This window comes from Crocodylus porosus, unplaced genomic scaffold, assembly GCF_001723895.1.
Source record: "Crocodylus porosus isolate Cpor-Errol unplaced genomic scaffold, CroPor_comp1, whole genome shotgun sequence".
Taxonomy (NCBI): Eukaryota; Metazoa; Chordata; order Crocodylia; family Crocodylidae; genus Crocodylus; species Crocodylus porosus.
The window spans coordinates 79,729,798-79,748,194 of NW_017728949.1; the positions used below are offsets into that span (position 1 = coordinate 79,729,798).

The following is an 18,397-nucleotide window of genomic DNA, read 5'->3' on the forward strand; positions in this document are numbered from 1 at the left end:
TTGTGGACGCTGAACAGGTTCAGGTCCCTTAACCGCTCCTTGTAGGGCCTGCCCTGCTGACTAGTGATCATGCAGGTGGCCCTCCTCTGGACCCTCTCCATGTTGTTCACATCTCCCCTTGAAATGCGGCACCCAGAACTGGATACGGTACTCCAGCTGCAGCCTGACCAGTGTTGCATAGAGGGGGAGGATCACCTCCTTGGAACTGCTTGAGATGCATCTGTGGATGCAAGACAAGGTATAGTTAGCTCTACTGACCGCTTCCCCACACTGTCGGCCCATGTTCATTTTGGCATCAATAATGACTCCAAGATCCTTTTCTGCCTCTGCACTGACAAGAAGGGAGTTCCCCAGCCTGTAGGTATGGTGCTGGTTCTTCCTCCCCAGGTGCAGTACCTTGCACTTGTCAGTGTTGAAACCCATCCTGTTCTTATCCACCCACCCCTGTAACCTGTCTAGGTCTGATTGCAGCCTATTCTTCCTTTCTAGCATGCCCACTTCCCCCCACATCTTGGTGTCATCTGCGAATTTGAACAGGGTGCTTTTTACACCCTCATCTAAGTTGCTGATTAAGATGTTGAACAGTGCAGACCTGAGGACTAAGCCCCACAGAACCCCACTGCCCACATCCCTCCAGATCAAAAATGACCTGTCCACCACCACTCTCTGGGTGCAGCCTTCCAGCCAACTAGTGACCTATTTGACTGTGTAGGTGTCGATGCCACAGTCCCTTAGTGTTCTAATGAGAATGGGGTGAGAGACTGTGTCAAAGGCCTTCCTAAAGTCCAAAAAGACTACATCCGCTGCTACCCCTGCGTCTAAGGATTTTGTGACCTGGTCATAGAAGGCCACCAGGTTGGTCTGATGCCTCTAATTGCCTCTAATGAACCTGTATTGGTTGCCCCTAAGCATAAGCTCTCCTGCTGGCCCCTCGCGGACATGCACCAGGATAACTCTCAAAAAGCCTCAAGACCGAGGTAAGACTGACTGGCCTATAGTTTCCTGGGTCCTCCTTCCTCCCTTTTTTGAAAATGGGAACCACATTGGCCCTTTTCCAGGCCTCTGGCAGCATGCCAGAGCATCATGAGTGGTTGTAAAGCTGTGCCAGGGGTCCCACAATGACCTCTGCTAATTCCTTCAGCAGTCTGGGGTGGAGATAATCAGGACCTGATGATTTAAATACGTCCAGTCCCTCCAGAAGTTCCCTGACTAGGTCCTCACTGACCCTAGCCCTGGATGTGCCTCCCCTGGGTCCTACGGGGGTCCCGGTAGGGTGGGGTGGGGAGTGACTGGGTCCCTGCTCAGAAAAATGGAGGCAAAGAAATTGTTAAATCGGTTAGCTTTGCTGTCTGGTGCGCAGACCAGATTTCCTAGTGTGTCCTGCAGAGGCCCCATGTTACCCGGTACTTTCTTTTTTACCCCCTATGTCTCTGTCTTTAAGTGCCTAACTGAGATTCATAGAGTCCTGTTTTCACAGGTCCAGAGCATCCATTGCTCAGAATGAAATGGGTTGAATCTATGGGCACTTGTTATCTTTGGAAAAAACAGAATCAAGGTGTCACAGGTTGGCTGCTAACATATGAGCTGGTTGAAATTAGCAGAGGCTTTTGCTTCTTGGAGCTAGTTGTTCTGTAGTTAATACTATCATTATGAGGAATTGTAGCTGCTAGCATAAAAGCATTGGGATAAGAATAGCATGAAATATATTGAATTAAAAAGCTGAGAGGAAATTCAATACAAAAAGCATGGCAAAATGGAAAAAAAATAAAACAAGCCTTTTTCCCCTTAGAATTGGGTAGTCCACTTATTTCTTTTGCACAGTCTTTAATTTCTTGGATTTATGACTAACCTATAAAAAATAAATTAAATTTTACCATCTCCATTTTGTGATCATTGTAATACTAATTTAACAATGCATTTTGATGTTGCAAGGAAATAGTGGGTCAGTGTTCTAGAAAAATCCCTTCAGTCAAAAGACCAGTATTTAAAAAGCAAAGAACTAATGCATGCTTTAATAGTACTTAAAAGCTCAATTATTAGAGCTTTGAAGTCTAGAAGTAAGAAGTAAAAGTAGAAAGAAAAATATTTTAAAGTTATTTTACCTTTTTTCACTTCTATTTTCCATACATCATACACAAGAGCTTTGAGGCTGGGCTGAAATATGATTTAAGACATCAGTGAAACTAAAGATGAAAGCATACGAACAGAATGACCAGAGCAAAGCTCTTAAAACTGTCAAGATGCTGGAGCCACATGTTTTATTGAGACTGTTAGTAGTGGTCAGAAGAGATATTTTGATGATCTATTTATGTCTGGGGAAATTTTTGACTGAGAAGAACAAGTTGATCAGGATTTCTTAAACATTTTTAGAAAAGCATAGGTTATAATCCAGATAATATTAAACCAAAGTTGATGAAATTGTTTCAAAAACTAAAGAATAAATTAAGAAATAACTACAGAAGCTCAGATTGATTGTCATCTAAACAGTCTGTGTCTCTCTCCGGGAGGAAGTCATTTCTTGATAACTTGCTTGTACACCATTTCTGTAAGATTATATGACTAGGGACCTACTGAATTTGGGGCGGCTACCCACCAATTTCACAAGCAGAGCCTGGTAGCCACCACGCTTCCCCTTCACCTAATTAGTTGAAGGGTCCAGTGGCCCCATCCCTCACCACCGATTGGCTGCAAGGGCTGCCTGTCATGTGGCCCTGCCTCTTGTTGTTAATTGGTGGGAAGGGGTGGGATGCCATGACAGGTAGCCAATCAGCAGCGAGGGGTGAGGTGCTCTGGGAAGCCCGTATTTTATTTTTAGTACGTCTCTGTTTTCCCCCCATGGATTTCATGGGCATTTCCCACTTGCATGGGTAATCCTGGATTTCGTGAAATCTACAAAATTGCTATTTTGGCATATATATAATGTATAAACAGTATGTATATATTATAGTGGGAGCAGGAAGTTCCAACTGAAAATGAGCCAGGGAAGAAAACCTCTAAAAGACTTCAGGCAGCATGGGGAATCCGAGTGGAAACCTAACAGGAGCTAGCGGTCTTCCCCCTATACCTGTAGGAGCAGCATTGGCTGCAGTGGCAGCAGAAAAGTGGTAGGAGCGGCGGCAGCCGTGATTCGTCAGTTCCTGCTTGTTCCACTTAGGCCAGTATAACGAAGTCCAGTACTGGGAAGGAAGCCAGCAGTGCAGGAGGCGTGGAGCACAACCCCATGCTGCATGGCATTGGGGATGTGACACCAGATGGCAGCTTTGCGAAAGAGGAAAGGAGCCTCGCCCTAGGTGCTCACTGGAGCCTGGAACACGGGTAAGCAGTAAAGAAGGTGAAGCCTAGGAGGCACTCTGGGGTGGGGTGGGGTGGGGAGAGGAGCACTTGACCCTTGTTGCACAATGCCCACAACATGTAGAGGAGAAAAGAATTAGCTTTATTCTGGGACACATGAGTAAGGTCTATAGACTTACCTTTCTTGGAGGGGTGAACCCTAATTGTTAGTAGTGATATTGCTGGGTGGATACACTGAACTTGGCAACTGGGACCCACACTGAGGTGAGGTTGGATTAAGTTTTTAAAGTTTATTTAAAGGACCAGAAGGACTGGGTTGGTCATTAGTTTATGGTCACACTGTGAGCTAGAGCATAATTTGATTTGAAGTCTTTGATTTTGGCTTTCCATCAAGTAGAGTCACAGATCGGAGTTGTCGGCACTGCTGTTTGTGGGAGCTCACCTGGAGTTGCACCTCAGGACTTAGTTGTCTGCAAGGGCTGGAGGATAAAGCCCTGAAGGGTATCACTGCTACAGTGAACCAGTTGGCATGTGAAAAGAGTATAAGGGGAGGTGGAGCCCCAAACATTGTCCTCATGCAGAGTCTGGACCTTGGGGTTACAGTGGACAATAAGATGGATATAAGTCGGCAGTGTGCCCTTGTTGTCAAGAAGGCTAACGGCATACTGGGCTGCATTAGTAGGTGCATTGCCAGCTGATTGAGGGAAGTAAATATTCCCCTCTATTCTGCACTGATGAGGCCATATCTGGAGTACTGTGTTCAGTTTGCCCCCCCTCCCCACAAGTGGGAGACAGTCCAGTGGAGGGCAGTGAAAATGGTGAGGGGGCTGGGGCACATGGCTTTTGAGGAGAGGCTGAGGGAACTGAGTTTACTTAGTCTGCAGAAGAAAAGACTGAGAGGTGATTTGATAAAAGCCTTGAACTACCTGAAAGGTGGTTCCAAAGAGGATGGAGCTAGACTGTTATGAGTGTTTGTAGATGACAGAACAAGGAACAATGGTCTCATGTTGCAGCAAGGGAGGCTTAGGTTGGATATTAGGAAAAACTTTCTCACTAAGATGATAGTGAAGCACTGAAACAGGTTACCTAGAGAGGTGGTAGAATCTTCATCCTTGGAGGCTTTTAGGGCATGGCTTAACACCCTAGCTGGGATGATCTAGTTGGGCCTGGTCCTGCTTCGAGTATGGGGATTGGACAAGATGACCTCCTGAGGTCTCCAACCCTAATTTTCTATGATTCTGTGTCTGCTTTTGTAAATATTTGTCCTTCCTTTGAATTGGGATGGCACTGGTTTATATTCATGCAGCAGATTTTGGAAGACTGGAGTTTTCCTAAAGGTAACTTGTTCATGTTTCCTGCTTTGACCTTCTGATACTGAAGCATTTTAGCAAATATAAAATACTTAGAAAAAAGATTTCAAACATAATCTTTGGGCTGTAATTTTATCTGAGCCTGAAAACTGGAAGCATTTGAAGTTAAAAGGAAGATGAGATGAAGGCTGGAGAATTGATGGAGTTGACAGAAATAAGTGAGAGAAATTTACTTTTGAGTTTTGTGTCTTAGAATGTAAAAGCTTAAAGAAGGGTGGGTTAGGTATTTTATCCTCCTTGTCTAGATAGGGGTTGCGGGGGGGGAGCCATGCTTAATATGGTTTTCAGATTTCCCTTTCGAATTCATAGTGGTTGTTCTTGTAAGTGTAGTAAATGGGAAAGTTATTGATCAAATTATTGGTAAATTTTTAATGTTTACCAGCTTCAGGCTTCTAAATAGCATGGGAAGTGGGACTTATATGCCTAAATCACTGAGAGGCACACATTCTGTGTGGTACCTTTTATTTGACAAATTGTATCATGGGGATAGACACAGGCTGTAAATCACTAAGGCCTTCTTTGAAAAAAATGTATCCTACCATTTGTCTGTAAATAGCATAATGTAAAATTGCCAGTTTAAAGAGATTGTAAACTCATTTTGTCCTGCAAATGAAGAAAGAGAAAAAATCAGCAGTAACTTCAGTACAGGTGACTAGTGAGAAATGGATACCTGCAGCCACTATTAGATCATACAAGGGAAAATATGGTCCTGCATAATGATTTTTATGACTGAAAAGAGTTTCGTGTTACAGCTGTTGGTGATGCGTTCTGCAGCCTCCTGAACTAGCTTTCTGTTTAAATTGCAAGTTGCTTATAAAATGGAATAGTAAGTAAATAAAAAGCTTATTTTTAAGTAATCAGTTTGAGATGATAAACACTTCTCAATTATTCAAGTAAGTTTTGGTTTCTAAAAAGACTTTTAATATCTCCATTAGATTTTGAATTAAATATCTATGACTTCTACATTCAGTTATGTATGTCTTTTAATAGGGATAGCAGGAAATTTTGAGTTGGTATTACCCAGGGCTTTTATTCATATTTTCCTATTTTAATCAAGCGCACACACCAGATTGGCAATCCATATAGTGTGACATGGGAAATTAAATCAGTTTGACAGTGCCAAGTGTTATCTGTACACCTGCTTGAGTCTGGCACTGTTCTGCAATAATAATGCATTGCTTTCTACACAGTAGAAATGGCATAGCATCTGACTCAACTTGCTAAAGTATGTTTGCCATACATGCGTACATACGTTGACTCTCTGTTGACTTAGCGGCACTGCTTTTATGGTTTGTGCTTCACTTCATTCATTTTTGGAACTGTACAAGTTGTAATGCTTCTAACTGTAAACCAGATGTGTATATATATTTTTTCTCCCCTGGCTTAAGTGTGAAAATGTTTTGTAATTGCTTGCTATTTTAATTGCCTGAGGAAGCAAGCACTGTCCCAATTACATTTAATAGGCAAGGTTTGGAGTACTCTGAGTTGCTTACATTTATGTGGCTCAAGGTGTCATTTGCCATTTACAGTCTTAATAATGATTTAGCTCTTCACATCCTGTTGTACTTCAGTCACCATATGGGCAATGTGAAGAGTAGAGCACCAACCACAGGATTGACACATTGTTTTATGCTGTTCCTGGTAGAGAAGTAATGTGAGGATCTAAGCATTGAACATCTTTCTCAGATAAGTAGCTCTTCAGTGCCTAGTCATCCTCTTCCAGAGGGGAGAGAGGCAGCCTAATACATTACCTTGACTATCTGAAAACTTGAGGGAGGTGAGAATGCAACTGTTACACCTTTCCCAAATCACTTGTCTCAGTATACTTTGAATCCTTTCCATTTGTCTCTACTACTGACATGAAAATTAGTTAAAGGCAGAGAGGGAACTATGCAAAAGCAGCAGCAGTTGGGCCTGCTGCTTTTGAATACGGGCTTTCTTATTCCATCTGTTTCAGGCTGCATATTTTATGGTGGCTCACTTCAGTTGTGGGCCAGTTAAGTCACTGCAAGGAAGTTCCTTGTACCAGTACCACCAAGCTATCGAGTATTCGCACTTCAGTGTTTTAATATCATTGGCACTTAGCATGGTGGGTCAAAGACTGTGGTGCCATGCAGCAGATAGGGTTTCTTCCTCCCCCCGAGTGCATCTCTCTCTCTCTCTCTCTCTCTCACACACACGTCATTTTTTTCCAACTTGTCTTTCAGTATGACCTCCCCATTCTTACTGACCTCCCTTCTGAGCGACCACTCACTGATGCATAGGGCTACAAAACTTTATTAGGACCTAAGCAGACTTAAGGGACTGTCTGGAAAAGCTGTCCTTTTTCCCATTTGGACCAAGTTTCTATAAAAGGGGAGGTCTGCTAGGATTTATTTCACTGGACCCATGTAAGATTCAGCTTTGTGGTATGTGACTAGAATGTATCTAAAATATGAGGCATTTCAATAGCCAGTGGAGACAACCGGAGCGTCTGCTAACTTCTGTTTTCTTTGTCATTCATGGTGAGTTGTTTTCTACCCTGAGTAATTCCAGGGTGCATCTGCTATTCATTGAGTCTCTCTCAGAATGTGTGCGTGAAGATGAGTTATGCTTGGAAGACTTATTTTATTCTAACAGTTGGAACCTTTTATAGTGGGATAACCATCGAGTCTCCCATTCATTTGCACTGAAGTTCGGTAGCATTTTTCCTCTCTGACTTACAGTGGCACTACTTTTATAGTGTGTGCTTTGCTTGATTCACTTTTGAAACTGTAAAAGTTGTAATGCTTCTAAATGTAAAACAGATACTACCGAACCATATTTTATATTTGATTTTTGGCAAAGTTTCTTGTTCTACAGGTTAGGGTAGTATTAGTGATATTGTAGCTGCAGTGGTCCAGGAATTGTGTGAGAGGCAAGGATTTATTTAGGTTGATATCTTTCTTGGTCCAGCTTAATGGTTGGAATAACATTATATAAGTTTTTGAATGCAAGACGGTCTTCAACAGGTGACCTGATGTAGCAACTGGGTCATCAGGTCACCTAATAAAGAATGTCTTGCTTGTCTAACTTTTATTCCAACCGTGCCATTTGTTCAATAAAAGATATCGCCCCAAATAGATCCTTCCTTTGATAGGTTAGAGAATGTTTAGTAAGGATTTCTTTCTAATTACTGACTGAAATCTAATTATTTAACCCTTTAATTCACCTATTCCACTGGATACTGCAGCTATCTCAGTTTTTTTCTAAATTAAATGGATTTACTCTTTCACTAATGTTTGAGGAATTTCTGACCTTTTCCCAAGGAGAAGGAAATTAACGTGACCTTTCTTACTGATTCATCAGCTTTGGGCAAGAATCTGATGTCTTCTCTGAATTCAATATTAAATTGTTAACCATGCATTAGTCTTTAGGTGTTTCAAACAGGCAGTGTTTGGAAGCTCCATATCCATAAAGTGAATTAAAGCCATGCAAATTTTGTGTAATAAAATAAATATGTTTGCCTTAGAAACTAAAATTGAAGTGCTTTTGTAGCTTTTTTGTAGCAGTCTAGGTGCAAGTGAAAGATAAAATGACTCCAATAACCTTAAAGAAAACCTAGAGGGCTCAGTTGGGCAGGGGTTGCAGTTTAAAAGTGGTACATTAAGGCAGCCACTTAGGTGTTCTGTGTCCTTGCTGCTGAATCTGCCACTTACTGTGGCTTTTGGTGGAATCCAGTAAGCAGAGGGGATCAGAGCAGTAGGGGCTCGGTGACCAAGCTCTAGGATTGGCAGTTAATGGCAGTAGCTGTGTCATAAGTACACAGTCTACCACTCTAAAAAGTTGTCAACCCCTGCCATGACATAAGTTATAAATTTATATTTTCTAGTTGTCATTTCAGGTTATTTAAGGGAGCATTGATAAAATATATTTTTATTTTTTAAATTTCTGAAATTCTTGAACAGAAATCTGTACTTTCCTAAATAATTCCTTTGTTCAGGTGGTTATTTCCTCTTATCAGTATGAATAGGACAACTTTCTTTTTTTTAAAGTAAATTTGATGCATGGTACTCGGTTGACAGGCTTGTTTACTTGTTCATAGTCAGGGTATGACACGCAGGATACCACTCCAAACTGCCCTGATGGTATGCTTCTACACTGAAATGTATCCTTTCAGTTAGTAAAGATGTGAAAGTAGGTCAGTCTGTTCAGTCTTTTTCACAAATCAGGGTGGTTACTGTGGTAGCTTGCAGAAACCCTCAGGAATTGGATAGAGACCATCATCCCACTTGGAACATTTAATATTTAATCAGGCAGGTGGTAGGGGGTAGGTAGGGTGGCACCTTAGGGCTCCTCCACATGTGCAGGTAAAGGTGCAGTTGGATCTAATGGAGGGGTGGGCAATTATTTGGGCCCACAGGCCACATAGGGGGTGTCCAGATGAGCCTGCATGTGTCTCTTTCAGCATCTCAAACCCCTTTGAGATGCTGCAAGAGGCATGTGCAGGAATAAAAAAATGTTCCCCCACTGCAGATTTGCAGCAGGGGAACAAAATTAGACCCCTGGATATCCAGGGGTCAAACAAAAACCTGAGGGGGGAACAAACCAGGTCAGGGCATGGTCCTGACTGCAAAATAAATAGTTCTGTAACAAACAGCATGCTGCCACTGTTGGAAATGGTGAGGATGAAATTAATAACACTATTTTTGGTTTTGTCAAAAACCTGACTAGTAGCTATCTTCTCTTTAATTGAACTTTATTTGGGATTTATTTGAGACTGAGGCCAACACCAGTGTTCATGAATCCTTAACCTGCTGATGCTTCTAGAAATCCTAGGAAGATTTCACATTTCCTAGTTGTCCTTGTTTTCCTCCTCCTAACGGGCAGGGAACTGAAAAATGACTGCTTTTAAAAACTTCATTCCCGTTCAATCCTTTATAATTTGGATAGTGGGGACAAAAACCCTGTTTGTGAAGCTTTGTGAATGTGGCCAGCAATTCATTAATTCAGTTAAATGTAATCCAACTTTTTACTGTCCCAGTCGCAACAAGGCCAACAAATTAAGGTCAAGGTTGTTTGAAGTCACCTCTGTCTTGAATCATAAATCTAGGTGCCTCTTAATAATTATAAGCAATTCTTGCTTTTAGAACAAGGCATTAAAATTCCTTAGTAAAACTTCTTGGAGGTGTTTTTTTGCATGTAGCATATGGTTTTTTTGTTTTGTTCTAGGGGTTTTTTCCCCACTCATCTGTATTAATTGACTTCTGCTTTTCTCTCTAGGCGGCTGACGGGGCATTCTTTTCACATTGGTTATAGCATGGCAATCCTGAATGGCATCATGGCAGCTCTTACTGTGGTGTGGTGCCTAATTTGAATCCATCACTGATTCAGACTTTAAACACATTCTTTAGGATGCACATGGATCTACTTCAAATCCTCTAAGTTATGTTTCAGTAGCGCTGTGGAACGACCTTTCAGTTGTTGAATAGAAATGCCTCACAGTATTGTCCAGAGAGAAATCTTTAGGCATAAAAGGATACCCTGGTCAGTCACAGTAGAAAGGTGGAAAACTGCCCAATGCTTACAGACAAAATGTAAATATTAAGATAGATTCACAAATTGAAAAAATATTTTAAATCCCTATGATGACACTTTTTATACTTTAGAATAATGTTTCTTTAATGTACTAACATGAATGTACTACACGAAACATAGTAACAATATAAAGGACATGCATAGTGTCCTATTTTAAAGTGCACAGTGTTAATTATAAAACCTGTTAATGTTCTTTTTGCTGTCTGTATGGCACAGGCAGTGAAAGCCAGGCTGACCTTTGACATTTCTGTCTGCTTTTCCAGTATTACCACAGTACTGTTTAGGTTCTAGCATTGCAGGGAAATTGTTACTTGAACATTTTATTGCATTTAAAAACATTAAAATATATTAGACTTTATAAACTACTTTATCTTTTTCTATATATTTACATATATATAAATGACCCTAAATCTTTATATAAACTATGTGATAGTGTGGTTAGCTGGGAAGAATGTAATGTGCTGCAATTGCAGTGTATGCAAAGATTAAAAAATTATCTTACGAATGTATGGAAACTTTCCATTTTGTGCCAATAAATTTGACAGAATATTGCTTTAGCTCTTTATACATTATATAAAATTTTGATATTTCTGACATCTACAATAGGATGCTCATATTTTAAATGAAATAATTATTTTTATGACTCATGCTTATTTGTAATATATGTAAAAGCAAGATTTTTTACAGTAATTTTTCTGTGCTTTTTAAAAGGATCAGGAGCCTAGCAGTTGTTGCACTGTTAGAATGTCATCTGTCTGTACATACTTAACATGACATATGGTTGTTTTTGTTGAATGAATATTGGTTATATCCTGTTCTTAAAATACTAAGAACGAGATTGAAATCTCATTTGAAAGTGAATTTGTATAGTTTGAAAATTAACGTTCTGCAGCATGTACAGATCTGCAGTTCAGCTTGATCGAATCTAAGCAAATACTTTTACAGCTGACTACACTCTAAAAACAAAATACCAGAGCAACATATTTATGTATAAAGGTGTGCCTGTTATATAAAAAGAGTATTTATAGAATTGTTCTTTTGTATAAACCTACATATGTACATACGGGTTTGATTTTTGTTTTGTTTTTACAGCTTTGGGTCCAAGCATTTGCTGATAATAAATTCTTTAAAATTTGTATTGGTGTTCTTATTTTATAGTGCTGATAATGTTTGCAAGTAGCTTTTCATGTATACTGACAAACTAAACTACTAAGAATTCTCACTCTTTGCACACCTCTGTGATGAGATATTTGTTTTTGAATTACTCAGGTCTGTAGTGATTTTCAAAAATGATACATTTGGAATCAAATTCTGCTCTGTGCTATCTACAGCACCCTATTGCACCTGCAGTGAGTAGGGTTTCATGGGTACAATGGAGTAAAGAATTTGATGGGGTTTTTTCCCCTCAGTGGATTGAATTTTAAAGCGGATTAGTTCAATTTCATTATATTTCTATTTCTATGGATAGTCTAATTCAGAATTAAAGTTGGTTTAATGAGTTTAATTTACTTTAGACGTGAATTAAGCTAAACTGTATTAAGGTGTCTTTTAATTTTCATTTTGCTCTTGGTAATCTTCTATAGCAATATTGAAGTGAGGTCTAATTTCCATGGAGAGACTCATCCATTTCTACACATAAAAAGACCAGAAGATATATCCAAGATAAAAGGATGCGTAGTCTCTCAGATACAATAACAGCTCAGCTAATAAATAATTGCCTAGAAATAATATGGATGGGAAGCAGCTGATGGATTTTTATTTATTCCCTCAAGAAGGGTGTCAAGCATGGTCTGCAAGCCAGATCTGCTCTTTGGACCCATTCTATCTAGCTCATTGGTAGTCTGTGCCCTGGCCCTGGCCCTGCAATGTTGTATGCACGTGCACTGCAGACTGGCTAGAGCTCTACTCAGTAACACATAGCTGGGGTCATTTGGGTGGCAGCACAGAACTCTGGCTGCTTGGCAGTGCTAGGTCCATATGATAGCAAGGACACCAGAAGTGTGTAGTGCAGAGCCCTGGCCAAGCAGCTGTACTGATCTGGGGGTATGCAGATGCCCACAGTATATGTCAGTGCCACTACAGGCCCCTGCCCCTGCTCTAGCTCTGCACTGCTGCCCGAATGTGACGGCAGCCACATTCTCACAGCTCCATGCCTCTGCATAACTAAAGCTCTGTGCTGCAACATGCACTCAGTCCAATAGGCCCCAGTGTAGCTCCATGCAGCTGCATGTCCCTGGATCCATACTATTGCCTGAACACAGTCCCACAGATTTTGTCCAGGAAGAGCCCCTGCTGTCCAGATCTGACCTGATGTCTGGTGTGAGTTTTGACACTTTAGAAATCTTCAGTCTCTATAGCATTGTGATGAGACTGCTTCTGTAATTAAGATGGGGACATTGCCTAACACAATATTATTTTTAAAACTACATACAAGACCTTTGTCATCCCGTTTGTAGTCTGTGACCTACATATCAAAGTAACTGATATGGCTTTAGCATCCATTTTCAGAACAATGCGTATCAAAATTCTATATGCTTCTGTCCTTTTTTTAGTAGCTGTAACCAGAACTTACTTTTATTTGAAGTAATAGATTCACAGATTTATGAGGGGAGAAAAAATCTTTAGCTGATTTCTTTTAACCAGTGACGTGGAGAGCTTAGTGGAAATTAACAGGCTCTCCCCTACAGACACCTTAACTACAGCCTTCCATTTCCTCCTGTCTTGCACAATCTCTTACCTTATAGCATCTTTGTCTATCCCTTTCAGATCAGTTTTTATGCTGTTTTCTAGGTCTGTGCGAATAGGGAAGTATTTGATTCAGATTTGACTGATTCAAAGGACTGTGATTCAATTTGGAGATTTGGATCACTGTCCCGAGCTGATCTGGCTGAATCAGCTTCAGAAGATTTGGCCATAGACTATGGGGAGTCACTGAAATATAACTTAGTAATTTATTGGCTGATTTAGATAAAAATTGCAGAGATGGTAGCCCCTTCTGAGGGCATGAAGCTGGGCACATTTCAAGGAGAGGGTTACAGGGGTTTCTGGGAAATGGCACCTCAGACTGCTGAAAGCTGAACTTGTGTCATGTATGTGTTAAGGCAGATTTGAAAACAGGGATGGTAGCCCATTTTGAGGGCATAAGGCCTGCCAACTTTCAAGGAGAATAGGTGTAGAGGTTTCACTGCCAGGGAAAACACTGCTTTTTAAAAAAAAATGTGGGGGTGAAAAACCCAACAAGAACAAATATAAATGAAAAGAAATGGATTGGATAGGGATAGATAGAGGAATTCAAGTTAGTAAGCTATATACAATCCTTTCCAAGAACAGAAAGTAGCAGGAGACTTACAAGGTAGGAGGCCAAGCCAGTCCAGTACTTTTCAGATGCTGCTGCTCAGGCAGAAACAGCTCACAAAAGGCACAGAAAACCTGCAGACAGGCTTATGTGCTGTTTCTATGTCCCTCCCCCAGAGCACTGTGATTGGAAGGGGACTCAGGGAAAGATCACAGTTACGGGCCAGCTACAGATGCCAGTCTTCCCCGGTCCCCCTCTCTCTTCTCAGTTTCTGTTCCCCTGAAAGACTGCCTTCTGAATCTCCAAATCTTTTCTGAATTGATTCAGAGTTTTATTTTTCTTCTCCTGATTTGATTCGGATTTGGTAATTCAGCCTCTGAATTAGGCTGAATCTTCTCTGAATTGAATCGTGGACTGAAGCTTTGCACACCCCTACTATTTTCCCCATCTTTGCCTTTGTCCATCTGGAGTTCTGATACCTCCACCTTAGTTTCCAGAATCTGCTTCACATGCCTTCTTGTTGGTTCTTGCAGTATGCCCTACCCATTTCGTTTTCTGTGCTCTTACCTTGCTCAAGATGCCAGGTTTCTTGTAAAGATCACAAGCTCTTAATTAGTCTTCCCTTCCATATTCTATTTTATTGTATTGCACCAAATATTTTCCTTAGCACTTTGTTTTCAACCACTTGCAACGTTTTTCCATTTGCCTTTGTCAGCACCCAAGATTCACATCCATATAAAAGGGCAGATTGAACAATGGAGATTAACTAGGTACAGAAATAGTAAATACATATATTCTATAAATAAAGTAATGAAAAATATACATTATTAGTTATGCTTTGATTACTATAATGTGTACTAAACCAACTGGATAAAATAAATCTTATATATGGACTACTTTTAGTTTCAATACAAGAAAATCTCCAACCTTTTAAAGTGCATAACTTTTGTTGCCACTTCCTGCGTTTCTGAAAATGCTAATGATTCAGAGATGGAAAGCAGTGTAAGAGTGCTTTCTTGATGAAATGCTATTATTTGAAATGCCTGTATCAATAAAATATGTAGTGCAATTATTTTTTCATTTGCATTCATCCAAGAAATAAAAAAATTAAGGTATAATTTGAAATCACTGGTGTTTTATAATTGCTTGGCAACGTGATCAATGTTTAATCAGCTCATTCATACATGGACTGGTTCCTAGAATGTCCAAGAAATCATAAGGTCACATATGACCACCCAACCAGTTAATTTTGATCTATTTATGGGGTAACTGAACATTGTAGCATAAACCCAAATACTCTATTTAAATCCTGCAGTGTTTTTAACTGTTCATAATTACATCCGATTTGTGTATTATGTGGAAATTTGTATTCTTTCCCTCTAGAAATGAGAACTAGACCACACATATGAATGCCTTAGTTATGATGGTGTACAATTATGTGCTTTTTAATATAATTTTTAAGCCTTGCTTCTTTACAAACAGTGAGAGAGACTCAGACTATACAACAGTTAGCCTTAAATGTTTGTTGTTTTTTTATTCAAGAGGAAGTTAGATAAGCATTGGGCGAGAGTAATTTAGAATATGGGTGTCCCACCTTTGGCATGCCACCAGTGGAATAGAGCAGACTGGGAAGGGGGAAGGGAATGCAGTGGCAGATGGGGCGTGGAGCAGAAAGCAGAGCAGTAGTTTGGGTAGGGGAAAGGGATTAGAGAGGCATTTAGGAAGGGTGTGGGGCTTGCTTTGTGGCACACCTGTCAGAAAGGTTGGTCCCCACTAATTTAGAAGTTGTGTTTCTAATTCAGGCCAGGGGTTAGACCAGACAACCCTTGAAGTCCCTTCCAACCGTAAGATGTTATAATTTTATAATTTATAAAGAGCTTGTTTGAAAGTCTCTTAGTAAAAGCTTTCGTCTCAAATCTGTTTGCATGTATTTATGCAAAATATAACATTTTATTTCAAGCTTATTACGTGCATTAATTCTGAGAAACAGTCTGGAAAAGTTGATGGGCTGGGTCATTATATAGGGTACTTTTGCCTACTGATTTTGCAGCTATGATGGCAGTGAAATAAAAGCTTTCCTAATGCTGTAGGTAGGTGAATTTACAGTGTGCTACATGCTGCTGATGTTTTTTCCATTAGCGCACTCCATTTGATGTAGTTTGTCAGTAAACCACAAATACTGATAGCTGTCAGTTCACAATATAGTTATATAATTTGCTTTTCTAAACAGATGAAATCTAGATACAGGTAAAAGCCTTGTGGTAGGAAAATAGCTTTTTTTGATCTGCCACTCTGATGGGTATCAGGGAGGAGATTGATCTTTGGCTGGATTAAATAGAATCAAACTAAGCAGGCAGTATATTTTCTCTGTGGTCCCTTCCTATGTTCCCAACTCAGCATCTGAGTTTGTAGATGACTTTAGGGAAATTCATATTTCTTGGGGAAGGACAACTTTGGGTGTTCCCTTGCTGAGAATAAGTGGCTGCATCCATTCTTTGATGTAATTAAAAAAGGTGGAGGTGGCTATATTTTATGTAATTGCCTAGGAATTTGCACAGTGATCCAGGAAATGAGAAATCCAGATGGCTCCAGCTGTGGAGAATTCCCCCTGCCTGCTGCACAGCTCCAAGGTGGCCTGGAACCATGCATAGAGGTGTAGGCAGCACAGCTGGATGTGTCCTGGCATGAGAGAGGAGAGCTTTTCCTGGTGGGAAGTGGTCTCTTTTTTTTCCCACAGAGGAGCCAACTCTGTTCCACAAAAAAAACAAAAACAAACAAAACCATAAAACCATTAACACTTGTACCCTTTTTGTTTGAGGAAAAAAGTCATCAAAATCAAACTTTCTGGAATAAGTATTTTTCTAAACAGAAAAAAGAAAAATTAGCATGAATGTGGAAAATATTTTGGTTTCACCAAATTGCATTTTTCACTGTAAAAAAAAATTGGAAAATTTCTCCCAGCCGTAGGTGTGAGTTGCCTTATGAGATGTCTGGTCCTGGACTTCTTTAACATATGGATTTTGCCTTGGTTTGTGTTCAAGATGAGGGGGCAAGACTATCTGGTACTAAGTCTCTTTATCCAAAAGGCCAACTATTTATGTTTTTCCTTCACTTGCTCATACAATGTTTCTACCTTATGTCATATAAAACCTTGATCATGTTAATTTCTACTCTTGTTTTTCTAGGACAGTAATCTGTAAGTACATATAACTACATATTTAGTTGCATCAAACTATAATATCCAGTTTAATTGTCCAGTCTGTGTTGCTAAGTAACTTGTTTTGCTTTTAAAATTGTGACTATGTTAGAAATGAGATGCTACAAAAATAGGATTTCAATGAAGAAAAGTGAAAGTAAAAAAGAATATGCTTTTACAAAGCAATTTACATATGTATTAGGAAGAGTAGCTTATTTTCTTTTGTGCACATGAATATAAAACGGACAGTTGCATACTACTAATGAAATAATGACATTACTCAAGGTGCTTTTAATTTCTTTACCATTAAAAGGAAAAATCTTGAAAAAAAAGGCTTCTCTATTTTGTTATTCTACAATTTTTTTCAGGTATGTTACCAAATCAGCTTCAACTAAAAGAATAATTGTTCTATAGCTGCCTTGTTTTCAGCAGCATATTCTGGGAGGACTCTTTACAGAAGTTTACAAACCTGTATTCTTTTAATAACAGTGTGATGTATTTTAATTGTTCTTTGAAAATTTTAACAAGGAAGCTTAGCCTTGAAAGATGAAGGAATACAAAACCTATTTTGTTAAAACTGCCTTTTGAACCAAAAAGTTAAGACTGTGGTATTCTTGATGCTGCCCATCTCACTGTAAGTTTAGGTTATTTTCATTAAAAGTGTTGTCAGCTATGTTGAAATGGCTATTTTCCCTATTTGATCTTTTTAAGGTTGTTTGATTTGTAGTGAGTTTTAGTAAATGTTGGGTTTAATTTTCAACTCCAGTACTATTTCGTTGTATAATCTTTTTTAAAAAGTCAAGGATTTTTTCAGTGATATCATTTATCGTACCAGCTTTGTAGTTATGCTCTCCTGAAGAAGGCTTGAGGAAGGATACTGTAGTAACAAAAAGCTTGTCTATGTCCCTTCCAGCAATTCAGTTGGTCCAATAAAAGTTATCACCCACAAATATCCTTGCTTTTTACATTTTTTCCTGGACCATCATAGCTACATCATTACTTGAGCACTGACCTTTAAAAAGTTATTTAACCCCTCTCTATGTCTCTCTCTACCCCTCTGTTAAATAGATATATTTCTTGACTATTGTAAGTATATTGTGATGTATCTTTGAGATGGCTGACTGAGGGACCAATGGTACAGTGTTTTCTGTGAGAAGCCCTCAGTTTTTAATGGGCTTTCCTTTGGTCCAACATAGCTCAAGTCTGATGATGACTACCATAGCTGGCTGCAAGACATCTATTTATGTGAGTTTCTGTAGAGGGAGATGCTTCTTTTTTTTCTGATTTGTATAAATGTAATATACGAATTTTAAATATGCCATTTAAGCACCAAATATTTTTTTTTTTTTACCTTGAATGTCACCTCATGCCCTCTGGTTCTAGTGTGCCCCTACCCGTTTCACTTTCCTGCCATGCCTTGATGTAATTGATTGGAAGGGAGGCAGCCTAATGGTCCTAGAGTAAGGCTCAGTTCCTCTAGATGCCACTTAGTTGTCTCAGGGCACCTTTCAGTCTTAAGAGATAATCATAGCCTTCTACCTCCCCTACAGCCATGTCCATGCTCTGCAGATGTTACCAATTTATGGTTTCATTGGGCACTTGGCCCAGATCTGACACTAGCCACCTCAGGCCTTTACAACCTTATTGTGGCCTCAGCCTTCCCAGCTTCTGCCCCTTTTCTTTCTCTGG

General features: G+C 39.7%; 1 protein-coding gene and 1 long non-coding RNA gene across 3 annotated transcripts in view; one reads left to right on the forward strand and one right to left on the reverse strand.

Moving 5' to 3' along the window:
- The window catches only part of ARL6IP6 (ADP ribosylation factor like GTPase 6 interacting protein 6), a 19,935-nt gene extending 8,582 nt beyond the window's left edge, over positions 1-11,353 (forward strand). For both annotated transcript variants that reach the window (XM_019553996.1, XM_019553995.1), the window contains one exon: positions 9,903-11,353. In XM_019553996.1, coding sequence (XP_019409541.1) covers positions 9,903-9,938 — 36 coding nt within the window. In that variant the 3' untranslated portion in view covers positions 9,939-11,353. The remainder of the gene's footprint in view (positions 1-9,902) is intronic.
- On the reverse strand, positions 9,220-16,695 carry LOC109322789. Its single transcript, XR_002104485.1, has 4 exons — positions 16,684-16,695; positions 14,802-14,810; positions 9,378-9,474; positions 9,220-9,345 (listed from the first exon to the last, which is right to left on the reverse strand). It is a non-coding gene; the product is annotated as an uncharacterized LOC109322789 (long non-coding RNA).
- Positions 16,696-18,397: the final 1,702 nt, after the last annotated feature.